Source organism: Halichondria panicea, chromosome 16, assembly GCF_963675165.1.
Source record: "Halichondria panicea chromosome 16, odHalPani1.1, whole genome shotgun sequence".
Classification (NCBI taxonomy): domain Eukaryota; kingdom Metazoa; phylum Porifera; class Demospongiae; order Suberitida; family Halichondriidae; genus Halichondria; species Halichondria panicea.
Genome location: NC_087392.1, coordinates 5,629,356 through 5,645,520, shown reverse-complemented (window position 1 = coordinate 5,645,520; position 16,165 = coordinate 5,629,356). Strand labels below are relative to the sequence as shown.

At 44.9% G+C, this 16,165-nt stretch overlaps 2 protein-coding genes across 3 annotated transcripts; both read right to left on the bottom strand.

Moving 5' to 3' along the window:
• Nucleotides 1-55: 55 nt before the first annotated feature.
• On the bottom strand, nucleotides 56-16,121 carry LOC135350516 (centrosomal protein of 164 kDa-like). 2 transcript variants are annotated; one of them, XM_064549330.1, is made up of 24 exons: nucleotides 15,943-16,121; nucleotides 15,729-15,840; nucleotides 15,267-15,543; nucleotides 14,610-14,876; nucleotides 14,308-14,373; nucleotides 13,515-13,966; nucleotides 11,566-11,757; nucleotides 11,267-11,390; nucleotides 10,638-10,967; nucleotides 10,407-10,514; nucleotides 10,272-10,331; nucleotides 10,136-10,198; nucleotides 9,921-9,983; nucleotides 9,786-9,866; nucleotides 9,246-9,559; nucleotides 7,740-7,885; nucleotides 7,130-7,277; nucleotides 6,986-7,073; nucleotides 6,612-6,668; nucleotides 6,207-6,293; nucleotides 4,894-5,393; nucleotides 4,567-4,640; nucleotides 2,425-2,482; nucleotides 56-378 (listed from the first exon to the last, which is right to left on the bottom strand). In XM_064549330.1, exons 1-24 carry the CDS (start codon nucleotides 16,019-16,021, stop codon nucleotides 144-146), a joined length of 3,981 nt encoding a protein of 1,326 aa, XP_064405400.1. In that variant the 5' UTR covers nucleotides 16,022-16,121; the 3' UTR covers nucleotides 56-143. The 2 variants fall into 2 exon arrangements, with proteins under 2 accessions (XP_064405400.1, XP_064405401.1); XM_064549331.1 differs by lacking the exons at nucleotides 56-378; nucleotides 2,425-2,482; nucleotides 4,567-4,640; nucleotides 4,894-5,393; nucleotides 6,207-6,293 and adding an exon at nucleotides 6,325-6,468.
• LOC135350558 (uncharacterized) lies at nucleotides 11,857-13,083 on the bottom strand. Its single transcript, XM_064549393.1, has one exon. The coding sequence runs from the start codon at nucleotides 13,074-13,076 to the stop codon at nucleotides 11,937-11,939; it is 1,140 nt and encodes a 379-aa protein (XP_064405463.1). The 5' UTR covers nucleotides 13,077-13,083; the 3' UTR covers nucleotides 11,857-11,936.
• Nucleotides 16,122-16,165: the final 44 nt, after the last annotated feature.

Below are 16,165 nucleotides of genomic sequence, written 5' to 3'. Positions count from 1 at the left end.
TTAATCATATTCATAGGCCGGAGATTGCTGCACACTTTACCTCGTGATAAGATCAAATGTTAATCACTTCCTGAATTCATAGCACACATTCCATACAAGCAATCTCATAAAGTTTTGAAAAATGACAGTTTACAATACAATACTCAAATGTGCATCAGTTTAACATTGTTTCCGTGGTCTAATACAAGTTTGTGCTTCCTGGGGAGCAGGTTGGGGCCGGCGCCGGGGGGTAGTGCTGTGGGGGGGCGATGGTGGCCGGGTAGTGTACTCGTTGTGGGGGGGCGATGGTGGTTGAGGGGTATACTCTGGCGGAACTCCTTCAGCCAGTCAGTCTGGTTGTGGATCAACTGTTCTGTAGATGGTGGGAGGCGACCGGACCTGCAGGGAAGGAAATGCTTAATACAAAGAAGTAGCAATGTATTGGCTGCTAGAGCTGCAGATAATAGGGTTTAATTTGCACAGTGAAATGATTATGTACTTGAAAACATGTTGAATTACAAGCTAACTGCTGTTTATCTTGTTACTGGTACAATAGCTTGTAACGGTACAAGCTAATGCATTCCTTTGATCACATTACAACGATGTATTATTACAAGGATGTTGTACGTATTGAGTTGCTCACATTATAAACCAGTGAACTGGAAATGTACTGTAACCCAACAAATGAGGAAATCTCCCCTACAGTGAAAGGTAAGAATAGTCTACTCTTGTGAAAGGTCAATCCATTCATGTCAGCTTAAACTCCAAGTCTTTGATGCCTTCAAGAAGGACTGTGCCTATAGAAGGACTGTGCCTATAGAAGGACTGTGCCTATAGAAGGACTGTGCCTATAGAAGCTGGTATTTAATTTACACTTGTATTAGTATTGCCACTGAGTAGCAAACACAACCCACCCACACACACAGCAACAGATGACCATCTTAAATATCAGGCCTGTATCACTGGCCATTAGCTGAACTGCCTATTTACAGAGCTCATTTCCATCATACAGTATCCTTGGCCAATCTTCATTGCAAATGCTTAGTTCGTAGTCTATACATGCTTAGTGTGCACGGACGAGGCTGAAACTGATGTATACAATACAAGGGGATGGGGAATACGTGTATCAGCTTTGCTACACTGTAAAGGGGATGGGGAATATGTGTATCAGCTTTGACAATGTAAGGGGATGGGTAATATGTGTATCAGCTTTGCTACAATGTAAGGGGATGGGCAATATGTGTATCAGCTTTGCTACACTGTAAGGGGATGGGGAATACGTGTATCAGCTTTGCTACACTGTAAGGGGATGGGGAATATGTGTATCAGCTTTGCTACAATGTAAAGGGATGGGCAATACATGTATCAGCTTTGCTACACTGTAAGGGGATGGGCAATATGTGTATCAGCTTTGCTACACTGTAAGGGGATGGGGAATTTGTGTATCAGCTTTGCTACAATGTAAGGGGATGGGGAATACGTGTATCAGCTTTGCTTTTGTAACTAAAGCCAGGAGACCAGGAGAAGCCTTCGCACGGCACACAGACACTAGGCTCTATAGCTGTACTAATCCAATCAGTGTGCCTTTTGGAACTACAGTGAATAGCATTCCAACTGAATATACTGGTAATAGGTCAAAGAGGGAGGACATTAGCTGCAAGGTGAGCACTCTTGGCTCAGGGTAGAACAGTGGGCCTCTAATATAAAGCTACTCTATTAACCATGAATGGTGGAGTGTCAGTTGACACATTCCACTGAGATGCATCACTGAAGGTAGTCTAAGAGCGAGACACGTCTACTGGAGCAGCTTAGATATTGTGTTAACCTTTGGTGGGCCAGTAACGAAATTAGAGCTGAAAAGAAGACTTAGTTTACTGGATCCCTAATGCCAGGTCACAACTCCTGGTGTTTGTGCTGGGCATGCTCAATTCAATTAACTATCAATGAAACTATCAATAACTAATAAAATCGCCTCATTTCATGTGGAACATCAAACATGAAGCACAGTCTAGGAGCACTGAAACCTGGCAGGCACAATAACGCTGGGACCAGTGTGTTGAGGTCAGGGTGCATCTGGGCCTGGGACACTGTAACCATAGATACCAAATGCTAATGATTTAGATATCACTATTCATTGGCTAACTACGTTATTACATGTAGTATTCTCAAGCATATACCGTACAGCGGGTATATTTAGAGGGTATAAGCTTTCGCGGAAAGATTAGAAAGGTTTTCGCAGATTTAATTTTCGCAGAATAGCAGCCTTTTGGCAGTGAAATATTGAATTCGTGGGTATAATGTTCGCAGTACATGCTTAATAAACTGCGAACATTATTTTATACCCTCAAAATATACCCGCTATACGGTAATTTAAGCTCCAGTGGGCTCTAAGTACATGTGATTAGGGGCATGCAAGGAGTGCCATGCACTGTACACTGGGCGTACCTTAATAGATGAGAATTGCTTAATACAGTAGAACCGCTGGACACGGTTGGTCGAGCACCTGTGGGGTAGAAGACGATAGTGTTGACAAATATGTACGTGTCTAATGTTAGGTTTAGAGTGACCCACACAGCGTGATGTGGTGTAGGGTTACTGACTCAACACGCCGGCATGGCTACACCAGCAGATACATGACTCATCAAGCAGACAATACAGTACACACTATAGCATACACAGGCGCTCTGTATAGTGTACCAGCACTGTGTGGTGTGTGTGTGTGTGTGGTGTGTGTGTGTGGTGTGTGGTGTGTGTGGGTGTGTGTGTGTGTGTGGGGTAGTTTGACCTACTACAATTGAAAGGTGTTTCTTAGGAAATCTTCCCCCTACCAATATTTGCAGCAGGAGTGGGGTGTCACCACACAGGGAGGGGTGTACACACTAAAATAACACGACATAATTATGGACAGATAGCTATGAGGGATAAAGTTACATACTGACAGCTGCAAGGTTACTTAGCGCATAATTATAAATGTAGGACAATGAAGATATTATTTTAAAAACAACCAGAGAGTGTTTATGGTCAGGAAAGGTGGGGTGGATGGGGATAACGATATTCACCAGCAGTATAGGAGACACGCTATTCATGTGCTTGGATAGGACCACTCTTAGACAAAGCATCAGCTGAACCTTGATACACCGTCACACTGACACCAGAGGGCACATTACGCCCCTTCACTCATGAGTATGATTATAGCCCTCTAGGCATCCAGCACTGATACACTGACAGTGTTGTCTAATTTCATGTTGACCATAACAGTATTAAGAGTGAAAGGATGGAATAATGGAGGGTAATGTACAACACACGCCTGCCTACACACAGCCATCATCATGCCAACTACACCCACACACTGTACAAACACATACATTATTGATAACTGGAAATTACGTTAATTGAAGAACATGTGTATATTATTAGGGCAGAGCAAATACCCACTTTACTGTAATTGAAATACATAACTAAAATTGGCATTTATAAACACTTGTTCCATATAATTATGACTGTGCAGTGCACCACTTGCTACAGTGTTGTTATACCTAGGCACAGCCCGCACCTAGGCACAGCCCGCACCTAGGCACAGCTCACACCTAGGCACAGCCCGCACATAGGCACAGCTCACACCTAGGCACAGCCCGCACAGCTCACACCTAGGCACAGCTCACACCTAGGCACAGCTCACACATAGGCACAGCTTAAACCATCACAACCCGACATGTACGTGTCACTCCGTGTATATACGTATGTAGCTCTGACATGCTCCACAGCCGTGGTGGGAATACACACACAGGGCCACTAGGGAAATCGTGCTATGCTAACCATTAATTTTCAGATTACCACAATCATTGCAGAGTAAAGCACTTTAGCTATCTATGTTGGACTATTGTCAACAAGATATTTGAAGGTCAAGTGGGCCATGGGGTGATGAGTGATAGTACACAGTGTATGGATGTAGTTAGATAATACCGTATAGCGCGAAATTTTCGAGGGGCTTAATTTTCGTGGATTTCGTGGGTTAGCAATCCTACACGAAAATTAAGTCCACGAAAATCGTTCTTTACCTGCTATAACGTGCAAGATTTAAAGGCGTGGCTTCCGGTAAGCAGTCATTCCGCGAACATTGTGCAACGAAATGGCTTTTAGAGGCCAATCCACGAAATATAAGTGCCTCGAAAATTTCGCGCTATACGGTAGATAGTCAATGATCCATGGCATATCACAATGCTCTACCATTGCTAGAGTGGGCAGTCATCAATGCTAAAGATAGGATTACTATATATACAGTAGCACAGGTTATAAATACAACCGGTGTAATGCACGTACACTGTAGGGTAAGAAGATAGCTACGTGATTCAATAGCAGCTAATGCACGTACACTGTAGGGTAAGAAGATAGCTACGTGATTCAATAGCAGCTAATGCACGTACACTGTAGGGTAAGAAGATAGCTACGTGATTCAATAGCAGCTAATGCACGTACACTGTAGGGTAAGAAGATAGCTACGTGATTCAATAGCAGCTAATTAATAAATTATACAGACAGAGCACATTTAGCGAGACTGTACATAAGTGCTGACAGTGCAATTCTCACCGAGATAAGAGCGTCTCTTGTCAGCCAGGTCCCACTCTGTCTGATCATGTGACCTTATCACAGGTTCCGCCCACCTGCACCAAACATGACATGCGCAACATACAACCATAGAATAAAGACCTAGCCTCAATGCTATAATATGGTATTCTACCTCCAAGCTCTGGGAAAATATTTACAGCAAGGAATGAATGATATGCTTAGTCTTAATTAACCTTAATTAAGACTAAGCATATAAAAAAACACACCTCTTCAAGTCAGGCACATGTCCATGCAGATGTGGGGGAGGCTTACTACACTAATCACATTAATTATGTACGCATTAAATACCTGGTATTTGTAGCTCCTCCGCTGGCGTCATATCCATGTGATTGCGTGGGTGTGTGTGAGATGTGAGGGGCGTGTGGAGTGTGAGGGGTGTCGGGTAGGCGAACCAATAGCTGGCCAAGTTGCGAGTTTATCATACTTAGAGATTGGAATATCATATTCTGTTGTGTTTTGTCTGAGTCCACAGTATCTGTTCTTTTAGTCTTGCGTTCTGTTCCACCACCGTCTGACAGTATTCTCCTAGTGGACGATGAGAACTTGGTTCCTCTAGTCTGAACCTCATTGGTTGAGGACTGCAGTGTAGTGTCATCCTCGCTATCACTACTGGTATTGATGAGGGTGTGGTTTGGTAGGGGTGAGCTCTGGTGCCTGACTCTAGGGGAGGGTTGGGTGTAGCGTCTGCTCTTGTCGAGGCTGGCCTGTAGTTTAGAGAGGTAGGTTTTGGGTGACGGTACATCAGTGGGAGGAAGGAACGGGCTGTCCTCATCTGAAGGGTCTTCAAGCTGTGTGTGTGTGTGGGGGGGGGGAGTGTGTGTGTGTGTGTGTGTGGGGGGGGAGTGTGTGTGTGTGGGGGGGGAGTGTGTGTGTGTGTGTGTGGGGGGGAGTGTGTGTGTTAAGTGTGAACGTACAATGATTATAGTGACAGTGTTGACAGTATTTAGGAGCCATTATTAAGAGAGAGACCTGATCAAAGTGTTGGGATCATTCTAGACATACCAGTGGAGTGAATGAATAAAGACACTGAGTCTATAGAATGTTACAGTAACAGATGGCTCAGTAATGTGGTGTACTTAACACAACCACTTCCCAACACACACACACCACTTCAATGCTATGCATGGCCCCTACACACACACACACACACCACTATATACAATGCTATGCATGGCCCCAATCCTTCACACACCACTACAATGCTATGCATGGCCCCTACACACACACACACACACCACTACAATGCTATGCATGGCCCCTACACACACACACACACCACTATATACAATGCTATGCATGGCCCCAATCCTTCACACACCACTACAATGCTAATAATACAGGTACAAATGTACACACATGAAAGCTGAATAGCTTCAACTGAGGGCTAATTGGACATTTCTCTAACGGCCACCTCTAAAGAAAGGGATCAGAATTAAGCAACGCCATAGCCACCTCTGTATCATTATAACAACAGACTATACACATTGCATATAGACACATTACTAACATAGCACTGATCTGACACTGCTCATCAGTAGGTACAGCTCCTCTTTGTGAACTACATTGCAATTCTAAGTATCAAGTATACAATGTCCACACACCTGACGGCCCAGTGCAGTGTCCCCCCTCCTCTGTTGAGTACCAGAGGAGAGCATTTTCTCTTCCAGCTGACTCAGCACAACCGCCTCCTGTGTGTGTGTGGGGGTGTGTGTGTGTATGTGTGAGTGTGTGGGTGTTGTGTGGGGTGGCAAACGTCAGTGAAAAATTATACTAGCTGATGTGTCAGTGAGCCTGCTCTCCTTTGGTCTAGCCACACAGACAGAGATACTAGCTGATGTGTCAGTGAGCCTGCTCTCCTTTGGTCTAGCCACACAGACAGAGTGTGAATTAACAAGAGGATTGTGTTACAGTGTGTATATAAGGTGGGTTGTTATGGTCCTAGTAATGAGGGGTCAGTGTAATGAGGGGTCAGTGTAATGATGTCCTGTGGTAGTGGTGGTAGTCACCTGATCTAGTTTGTCCCGTATCTCCTGTAGTAGGCTCAGGTTACCATCGTCATAGTCCTGTCAAAACACACATCATTAAATCATCATACTATATACACACTATCAAAAACTGTCAGACATCTGCTATAGACTTATAGGGGACATTTCAAATCTGTCTCGTTGTCTAATGAAATCAAAATATTTTCTCACTAAAATTTGCATACTATACAGAATACAGTACCTAGAATCCTTATAACCGCCAGCCCTGAAGAAAGACCAGGTCCTAATGTGTACAAAACAACCCCTCAACAAAGCCCACCCTCGGTGTAAAAGCATTCCCCCAAGGTACAATGCTATGACAGGGTTCCACTGTACTCATAGCTAGGTACACTCACCGTGGTTGTGTGTGGGCGACTGTGTCTCTTGTGAGCTCTTTGTTTACTCTCCCTTGGACCTGCGACCTTTGACCCCCTTACAGCGTCACTATGTACATCCACCAACATGTACACGTACATAATTATGATAATTAGGTAACTAACGTGTGTGTGTATGTGTGTCCTCCAGTGTGTGTGGGAGGGTCCAGTTCCCTCACATCCATCATCCCTCCGCCCTCATTATCACTAGGGTTAGAGTTCATCCCTCCGCCCTCATTATCACTAGGGTTAGAGTTCATCCCTCCGCTACCACCTGGACAATGTGTGCAATCCATGACATTTTTATTTTGTACTGAGCAAATAAGACTGGGGTAGCTTGTGTGACAGTACAGTACAGTACATTTCGAGGACATGATTATTGCATGCATTACTAACAGGATATGTACAAGCTAGTTATATTGTGAGGGAGTGTGAGAGTGAAGCTCAACAAGAAGACAGTATACAAAACAAGCATGAATGCACGCACAGGAAGAAACACCACAAGACAGAGAGAATAGAAAGGCAAGTTAGATCACCAGACTGTATTTAATAATAAATAGCCTCTTTGAACTATAGTACATTGTAGATGGTTGCCATAGTAATGTATCCACCCCTGTGGGCTGACTTGTATCTATTCAGCCACTAATGAATTCTTGGCAACCAACAGACCACCCTCACTAACCACCCTACATACTGACCACCCTACATACTGACAGCACATGTACCAGAGATATACCATTTATAGTGGGCTCTTCATTCTTTAGAGCCGATACTTGACCTTTGACCTCTTCCTGTGTACGAAGCAGTTGGTCTAGTGATGATTGCACAGTTTCCTTTTGTTGCTGAAGCTTTAGAATAGCTTCCTTCAAGTTCTTGTGTGATCTGTGTGTGTGTGTGTGTGTGTGGTGTGTGTGGTGTGTGTGTGTGTGTGGTATGTGAGTGAGTGTGTGGGTGTATGTGTGTGTGTGGGCAGTAATTTGCTTAGGGCTAAACATCCTGACAGATTGCCAACGTGCTTGTATCAACACTACACTATTGATCACGAGTGATGTCACTAACAGAGATGGGCTTGCTAGGTACACATGTACGTACAGTACAGTGAACTGATTTGTAAAGAAAAGCCCCCCAAGAGGGAATCGAACCCACGCCTTATCTATCACCTGATCTACTAAGCCACCACCCTAACCACTAAGCCACACCTATTCTGTCCCTAGTCATTACACCTCTTAGTATCACATACATACATACTAATACATAATTATAGTGGATTGCAGACTTGCAGTGCACTTGCAAAAGAAAATTGCCACTAAACTACTGACAATATCACATCATAGATAGAAGAGAAAGGGATTGGCAACGGAGTGCACTTCCGGTACCATCCGTGTTTCGCCTCGAGGCTTACTTCCAACGTGGTAGTCTAAACATGAATAATTCATGAGAATTGTTTTTGCCATCTGTAAAAAAAGTCTACAAGCAGTTCTACTGCTAAACATCAACTTCACCTCATTTGTGTGGCGATTTGGGACATAGCACACTACTTAGTAACACAACCTTAGCTATATCATAGGTGCTATAGGAACACAAGCATGAAAAAGCCTCTGACAGAGGCTCTGTGTACCTCTAGCTACTTCACGAAAATCAAGATTATATTTTATTCATTTCTAAATGATACCTACCATCAGGGGGCATGTGTTTAAGTGTTGGAGGGGTCTTTGAGAAGTAGGCATTAGACACAATAAGTTTCCCGGGTTTTCGCGGGAGTTTTAGGGCGAAACACGGATGATTTCAGGCCCATCTGTGTACATTCAATGTAAAAGCATCACGTGAACTGCCCCCGTTGCCAATCCCTTTCTCTTCTATCTATGATCACATCATATCACAGAGATGGGCTGGCTAGATACATGCACAGTAGCTCCATCCTACACATCAAAGGCTTCTAGTGTGAGCAAGTTTTCCACATCATAATTTACCAGTATTGATTTGCAATTCTACCTAATTTTCACCATCACGTTTTACAGCCTATGACAAGCTGTCTACACATGCATTATGCTATGGATGCTTAAATTGAACCCAACACAGGTGACTGACTATGCCCCCACCCCATCCCCCCACACACACACTTACCTCTGCAACCCTCCCCCCACACACACACTTACCTCTGCAACCCTCCCCCCACCCCATCCCCCCACACACACTTACCTCTGCAACCCTCCCCCCACCCCACACCCCCACACACACTTACCTCTGCAACTGGGCCAAGCTCTCTCTCTCCCTCTGTGCAGCAGCTTGTCCGTCCCTCCCTTCTCTGGTGTGCTTCTGAGCCAGTCCTCTGTCCACCTTTCCTCTCTGACTGGCCAGCTCTGTTCTATACGTCTCAAGTTCTGCCTGTTCACGATCGAGATCACTTCTCTCACTGGCTAGATTGATTCGAAGTGTCTCTAAGTCAGCACGTTGTTGGGTGAGAGTGGTTTCTTCAAGAGATAGTTGTTCTCTCAGTGAGGTCAGCTCTGATACTTTAGCAGCATGCTCTGATTGAAGTGAGGTCAGCTCTTCTGACTGTGTGTGTGTGTGTGTGTGTGTGTGTGTGTGTGTGTGTGTGGGTGGGTGGGTGTGTGTGCGTGTGGGGGAGAGATGTGAGTAGCTGTACGTTTACAATCACAGGTTGATACAAACGTGTAACTTCATTGTAAAATAGTGGGTAAAGATCATCTTCCACAAAACTCTCTGTTCATGTACATGTGGAGCCATGAACTCTGGTATAATTATTCACGTGATAGCACACCTGGTGCTGAGCTTGTGCCTCGAGGTCAGCTTGTGCAGCTTGTAGTTTGCTCTCAAGAGAGTGTACAATCACCTCATGTTCCTATAGGGAAGTGTACGTTTGCAAATTGCACACAATTTGTTAAATGTATTGTACCTGATGTAGAGATGTCTTGACTGTCTCAAACTCTGCACTTAGCCTCTGTCTCTCTGACGATATCTGCAGGGGGTAGGTACATGTAGAATGTGTGGGGGGTAGAATGTGGGGGTAAGGTGGGGGGTAGGGGAGATCATGAATCAGCATAAGGTTGTTCAGTTATTCTCCCTAACTGAACATGCGTCACAGTGATGACATTGTAACATGTTGTGTACCTTTTCAGCCCATTCCTCCTTGGTCTGTGTCAGCTCCCTCTCATACTGGCAGGACAGCTTCTCCTGCACACACACACACACACAAGGGAACGGTGATTACACACACACACACACTGACTACATACAGTGTACTCACCATTTCTTGTTCATGTTTGGATTTGAGCTCTCCCCTCTGATTGTCAAGCTCAGCTGAGAACTGTATAACAGTCACAACTCATAATCAGTACAGCACATGTACCAGGTGTTAACTAAGTGTGCAGTGGTTGGTTACCTGTGTCTGTAGCTCTTCCAGGGATTGCTGGTGTGTCTGTAATGACTCACTCTTGGCCTGGTCTAGTTTATTAGAAGCTTCAATATCAGCAAGAGCACTCTGATACTCCTATACAAAAATTAAATGATGAAATGATAACTGGGTAAAGATCATTAACGCATTTTTTTAAAAATAGAGTTCGACACCGTTTCAAATTAATTTGATGATCTTTACCTAACGGTTGATACTAACCTGCTCATGCTTTTCTCTGAGTTGCTCTAGCTGCTCCAGTTGTTTCTGATGGTTGCTCTCAATCTCTTCCTTCCTCTCAGTCAACTGAACATCCTTCCCACTTCGTACTGCCTCCAGCTCTCCCTCCAGCAGGTCTTGAACACTCTCTCTCTCCACAGCTACCTCTCTAGTTAGTCTCTCCCTCAAAGCTTTGATCTCTGTCTCTGCCTGTGAGCGTATCTCAGCCTCCGTCTTGCTCAGCTCTTGTTGGTGCTGGCCCCTTAGTTGATTCAGTGTCTTCTTGCTGTCTTCTTTAAGAATGTTCTCTTCTCGCTCCCTCTCATTGGAGAGCTGTAGGGAATTAAAAGTGTTCCTCAAAAGTATCTGTCATGTAAAGGTTCCACTGAAATATCTAAACCCGGTAAGGTGATCCCGAGAGCTACAGAATATAATCATTGAAATTTGATTACAAATTACAGGCTCTGAACGATAGCAGCTAGCTATTAACACTCTTGTAAGCCACCCCCCCTCACCCCCCCACACATCCCCCTCACCCCCCACACACACCCCTCACCCCCCACACACACACCCCTCACACCCACACACACACACCCCTCACACCCACACACACACACCCCTCACACACGTACCTGTAGCCTCATCTTCCTGAGGTAGTCCACCTTGTCCTCCTCCAGTCGTGCCTCCTGGTCCTCCCTCTCCTCACACACCCTCACACGCACCTCAGCTAGGGCAGCATCACTCTCACACCGAAGCCTGCAGCATGCAAACCATGATTATCATGACTGTTTGAGAACATGTAACACAGAACTTTCTATAATACAGCACCTCCAGGTACATAATTATGTACATAATTATGTACCAAACACTTGAGCTATCTACATGCACACATATGTAACTGGACACCTGCACTATACCGTATGTTATTCACCTCTTCTCTTCAGAGAGCTGCTCTCTAGCAAGCTGCTCCCGAAATGAGGTCAATTTGCGCTCATTCTGACTGGCCAGACTGGCCTGTGTCTCCTCCAGTGTCTCTGTTAGCTCTGCCATTGTTTGCTTCAGCTCTGACTCGTGTTTCTCCCTCAGCTGCTTCAGTGCAACATCATGCTCCCTTGACAGCACACTGCATACAAGGTACAAGTATAGTACATGTACTTATAATGGAGAGAATCATTGAATGGTATTGTGATGACTGCCACATAGCTATTACATTATTCACAACTGGATTGATATTAATTTTTGTTTCAACACACAAACTACATTATAAACAAAATGTACATGTACAAGAGAGACTAACTACATCTAATGACCAAACGTTTGCTTTTCTTTGTTCCACTCGTATCCGTATCTGTCAGCAAATATCCTTCGGCAAAGACGACATTTTGGATCCGTATGCGTGAAGTTAAATCGTCTCATAAAATCATCAGAATAAGGCTGTTGTTTGAAAGAAGTCCATTTTTCATATTCCCTTTTATCGGCGAAAATTTTTTTTACAACTTCAACAACTTGAGCAACGTCTGCACTTGTGAAGTTACGAGGAATTGAAATAACAGAATTCTTTGGTACAAAATGATTGATATTTGGTGCCCCGAGGTAGATTGGTACTGCCCCTGCAATTAATCCATCGTACACTTTCTCGCTTACATAGTCAGGTTCAACATTATTCTCAGCTGCTAGGTACACCATATAACCACGCAGGAGAGAGAGCTTATCAGAGCGATCTATACCAGTGGGCCAATCATGATTATTCATACAATTTGACAAAGAGTCAACTCTCACATGTTCCTGAAGCATTTGCACAAGTTTCTCGCGTCCGCTATTCGAAGCACAGTGACTGGCTAGGAACACGATAGCAGGCTCTCTATTCTCCCAGGGGTGATCTGACAGAGGTGCCAACAGGTCCATCCAAAATCCAAAATACACTGTTGGAATATCACTAGATATCCGGAAGCTCATCTCGAAATCAAAGCTAGATACATTGTCAAACTGTGATGGGTAGAAACCTGAAGGCTCCATGGAAATAGCCACAGTGTATAGTCTCCTGCTAATCCCTATGTGCTGTGTGATGGCATCAGGGCCACTTGAATACATTGGTAAATGAAACAATACAGCGTCGGCTTGTAGCATAATCTCAGCCTCTAGCCCACCGGCATAGGAGCATGGTACATCACACTGGAGAGACTGGTAGGCATCTTCAGGGTGGTTGCCCTCCCACGTTATAGGCAAGTAGTAGAGGTGTATGGTGGTGTTGGTGGTAGAGAGTTGTGCTGGGTCCAAGAACACAGCCGCAGTAGCATTGTCTAGTGGTGGTCTAGATGAGGCTGCTACTAGCAGAGCAAGCAGGTAAACTGAAGGCCTATACATTCTTAGTAGCTGCATGCATTGGGAGCTAGCTAGCACATGTGCAGTAAGCCCTTGAGTTGGTAATTTGCAGTATGGCATCCTGCATGCAAACCACAAGTGGTCAGCTGTGCTTATCGCTATCTACTAGCCAGCCAGGGGCACAATGCACGTGCATGTACATGGATATACTACTAGCCAGCCAGGGGCACAATGCATGTGCATGTACATGGATATACTACTAGCCAGCCAGGGGCACAATGCACGTGCATGTACATGGATATACTACTAGCCAGCCAGGGGCACAATGCACGTGCATGTACATGGATATACTACTAGCCAGCCAGGGGCACAATGCACGTGCATGTACATGGATATACATTTAATGCAATCAAATACTCTATGCGGAAACAAAATATTACTATAGCCTAAAAAATAACGACAATTAATAATTCAGCCACATTTGAGGTCAATTAGTCGAGCATTTCCACATTCTTTTTTTAAAGAATTGTACAAATACAGTCATCTAATCAGACTCACTCTTGTTGTCCAGTTCCCCCTAGTCTACCAGCAGCAGCAGCAGTAGTGGTAGGGATACTGAGGCTCTTGCTCCTTGGTGGCTGTACGGGAGAGCTGGTGCTCAATGGTGAGCTGCTTCCACTCCTCACTCTAGTCCCTCCTGGCCGCAGGAAACGAGGGGAGGAGACAGGGGATTCCCCTACACCACCTCCTCTATGCAGGGAGGAGACAGGGGATTCCCCTACACCACCACCTCTATGTAGTGATGAGAGGGGGGATTCCCCTACACCACCACTTCTATGCAGGGACGAGAGGGGGGATTCCCCTAATGCTTTAGGTGGGGGGAGGGGAGCGCTTGGTCTGAGCTGAGGTCTGACAGAGTGTTCGCTATTGTCACGATCACTGGAGATGTCCATGATCTGGCGGAGTTCTTTACTCACATCTTCTGTAGAGTCTAGCTCTTCATCGGATATCTGAACACACACACACACACACACACACACACACACACACACACACACACACACACACACACACACACACACACACACACACACACACGTCGTTGTTACTAAAATCATATGTACAGCACAGAATAAGATGGGTTTCTCTATAGAGATTTTAGTAAGGGTACTTCCAACAGCCACATAAATATGTTTTGAGGAGGGAAAAGCTGATGTATGTACACATGTACAGTAGCTAGTGGGTAATACTCAAACTGTATCAGGCAATTACAGAACAAGAAATGGGTAGTAGTACTTACACTGGTAAGGGGACTGAACAGTGGTGTGTGTGTACATGTAACAGTATGTACCTGTAGTCCCAGGTCTTCAGCTCCCAGCAGATGGAGCTTAGTTTTGAAACCACCTCCTCTTGAAACCTGTGCAAGCCAAACAGCAGTGCACCAGACTACAGTTACCATGCTATTACACACACAAACAGTGTACATGTATGTGCGTGTACAGCGTTTAGTTACACTTAGTAGTTTAGTGCCATTACAGGGACGAATATCTAGCAGGAATTCAAACCTGCATAAAGTTCATACAGTACACTTCCATACGTACATACGTACATGTACCAACAAGACTTGTACAGAAAGCATCTATTATCACTCACGCTCTCTGATTCTGTGTCTTCTTCCTCGAACTGTGTTGATATTCTCACTGATCCCAGTAGGTCGACCCCTTCTCCACCACTAACCCCCAGACGCTCTGTACCCCTGCTGCTACCCCCTGTGCTGCTCAGAGTGCCCGCCAGACTGGGGGGTGGTCGTAGGGGGGCTAGGGTAGAGGGAGGCTTTAATGGAGGCAGCCCACCGATACTTGGTAGAGGTTTCCCCATGGAGAGTGGTGCTAGTTTACCGTGAGGAGGGGAGCCATTCATCTGTGTGTAGGGAGGGGATGGTATACAGTGTAGCAGTTAATTCTACGTACTTATAGCCCATGTCCACGGCTATAATAATTATATGGACCCACGGGTCTAATTGAGGGGGTACAAACATTTGGTGCGACAGGTCCATATTTAACACATTTTGCAGTAATTATCAAATTAAGCCTCCCACGAAATTTTGGATTTAAACACAAAATTTGAAAGATCTCTTCAGAAAATTAAACTGAAGTTACGGCTTGAAAGATGTCCAGCTACACCCCACCACCTGTGGTAGACTGCATGCATGTACTCACTGTCCAGCTACCCCCCACCCCACCCACCACCTGTGGTAGACTGCATGCATGTACACATTGCACACTGCTCTAAACATTGCCACAGGCTTACATTAGGGAGTTTTCTTAGAGGTGCTTGTTGGTGCTGTCCACCATTCCTCATTGGTAGTCCATTATTCCCTCCATTCTGTCTCCCTCCTCTCCCCTTCAGAGTGACGCCTTTCTTCTTGCCCTTTGACAACATTCCGTCGGTTTGTTCAGTGGGTTTGTTTGATCGTTTATCTCGCTCTTGCTCGAGCAGTTTCCGGTAAAACTCGTCACACGGATGCTCCCAAGTACTGTCTCCAGTGCCAAAGTTGAAATAGTATACGTTTCCTGTTTGGTCCTCACTATGGAAAGGTAAGAATTAATAAAGACAATGTAGCCCAGATAAAGTTAATACTTTTGCAGTTAATGATGCTCAGGAACACACTAATTTGAAGCCCTAACAGAACTATTATAGTACAAGAGCCTTGTACGAAGAGTTCCATTCATCTAACTAGTACCACACCCACTGTACCCAATATCAACGTACACTGGTTTCCAGTTGGTTGGTAGAGGAGCTTTGATGCCTTCCTTAGCAATGTAGAGCAAGTCTCTCTCAGTAACCGGGTCCAAACCCAACACCTTGCAATACTCAAGCACCTCTGAACGATGAACAGTGAGAAAACTGTGATTGTGATCATAGCTACTGGAGTCTAGCTGGTGACCATGGCAACACAAACGCTACAGCGCATTATCTAACCTACCGTCTTCTGTAGGCTCGTAGCTCTCATCATAGTCCTCCTCTAGGATCTGCTGGTCCTCTAGTTGAAATGGCGAGTCCATTCTCACGGCCAATATAGTGCAAAACTGAAAACAGGGCCGGCCAACAGTTTTCGAACAGATTTGTTTACTAATTCTATTTGATGCGCACCTTCGCAGCCCCTCCCCTAGGATTTAGCCACACCCCTATACATCTATGGCGCATGC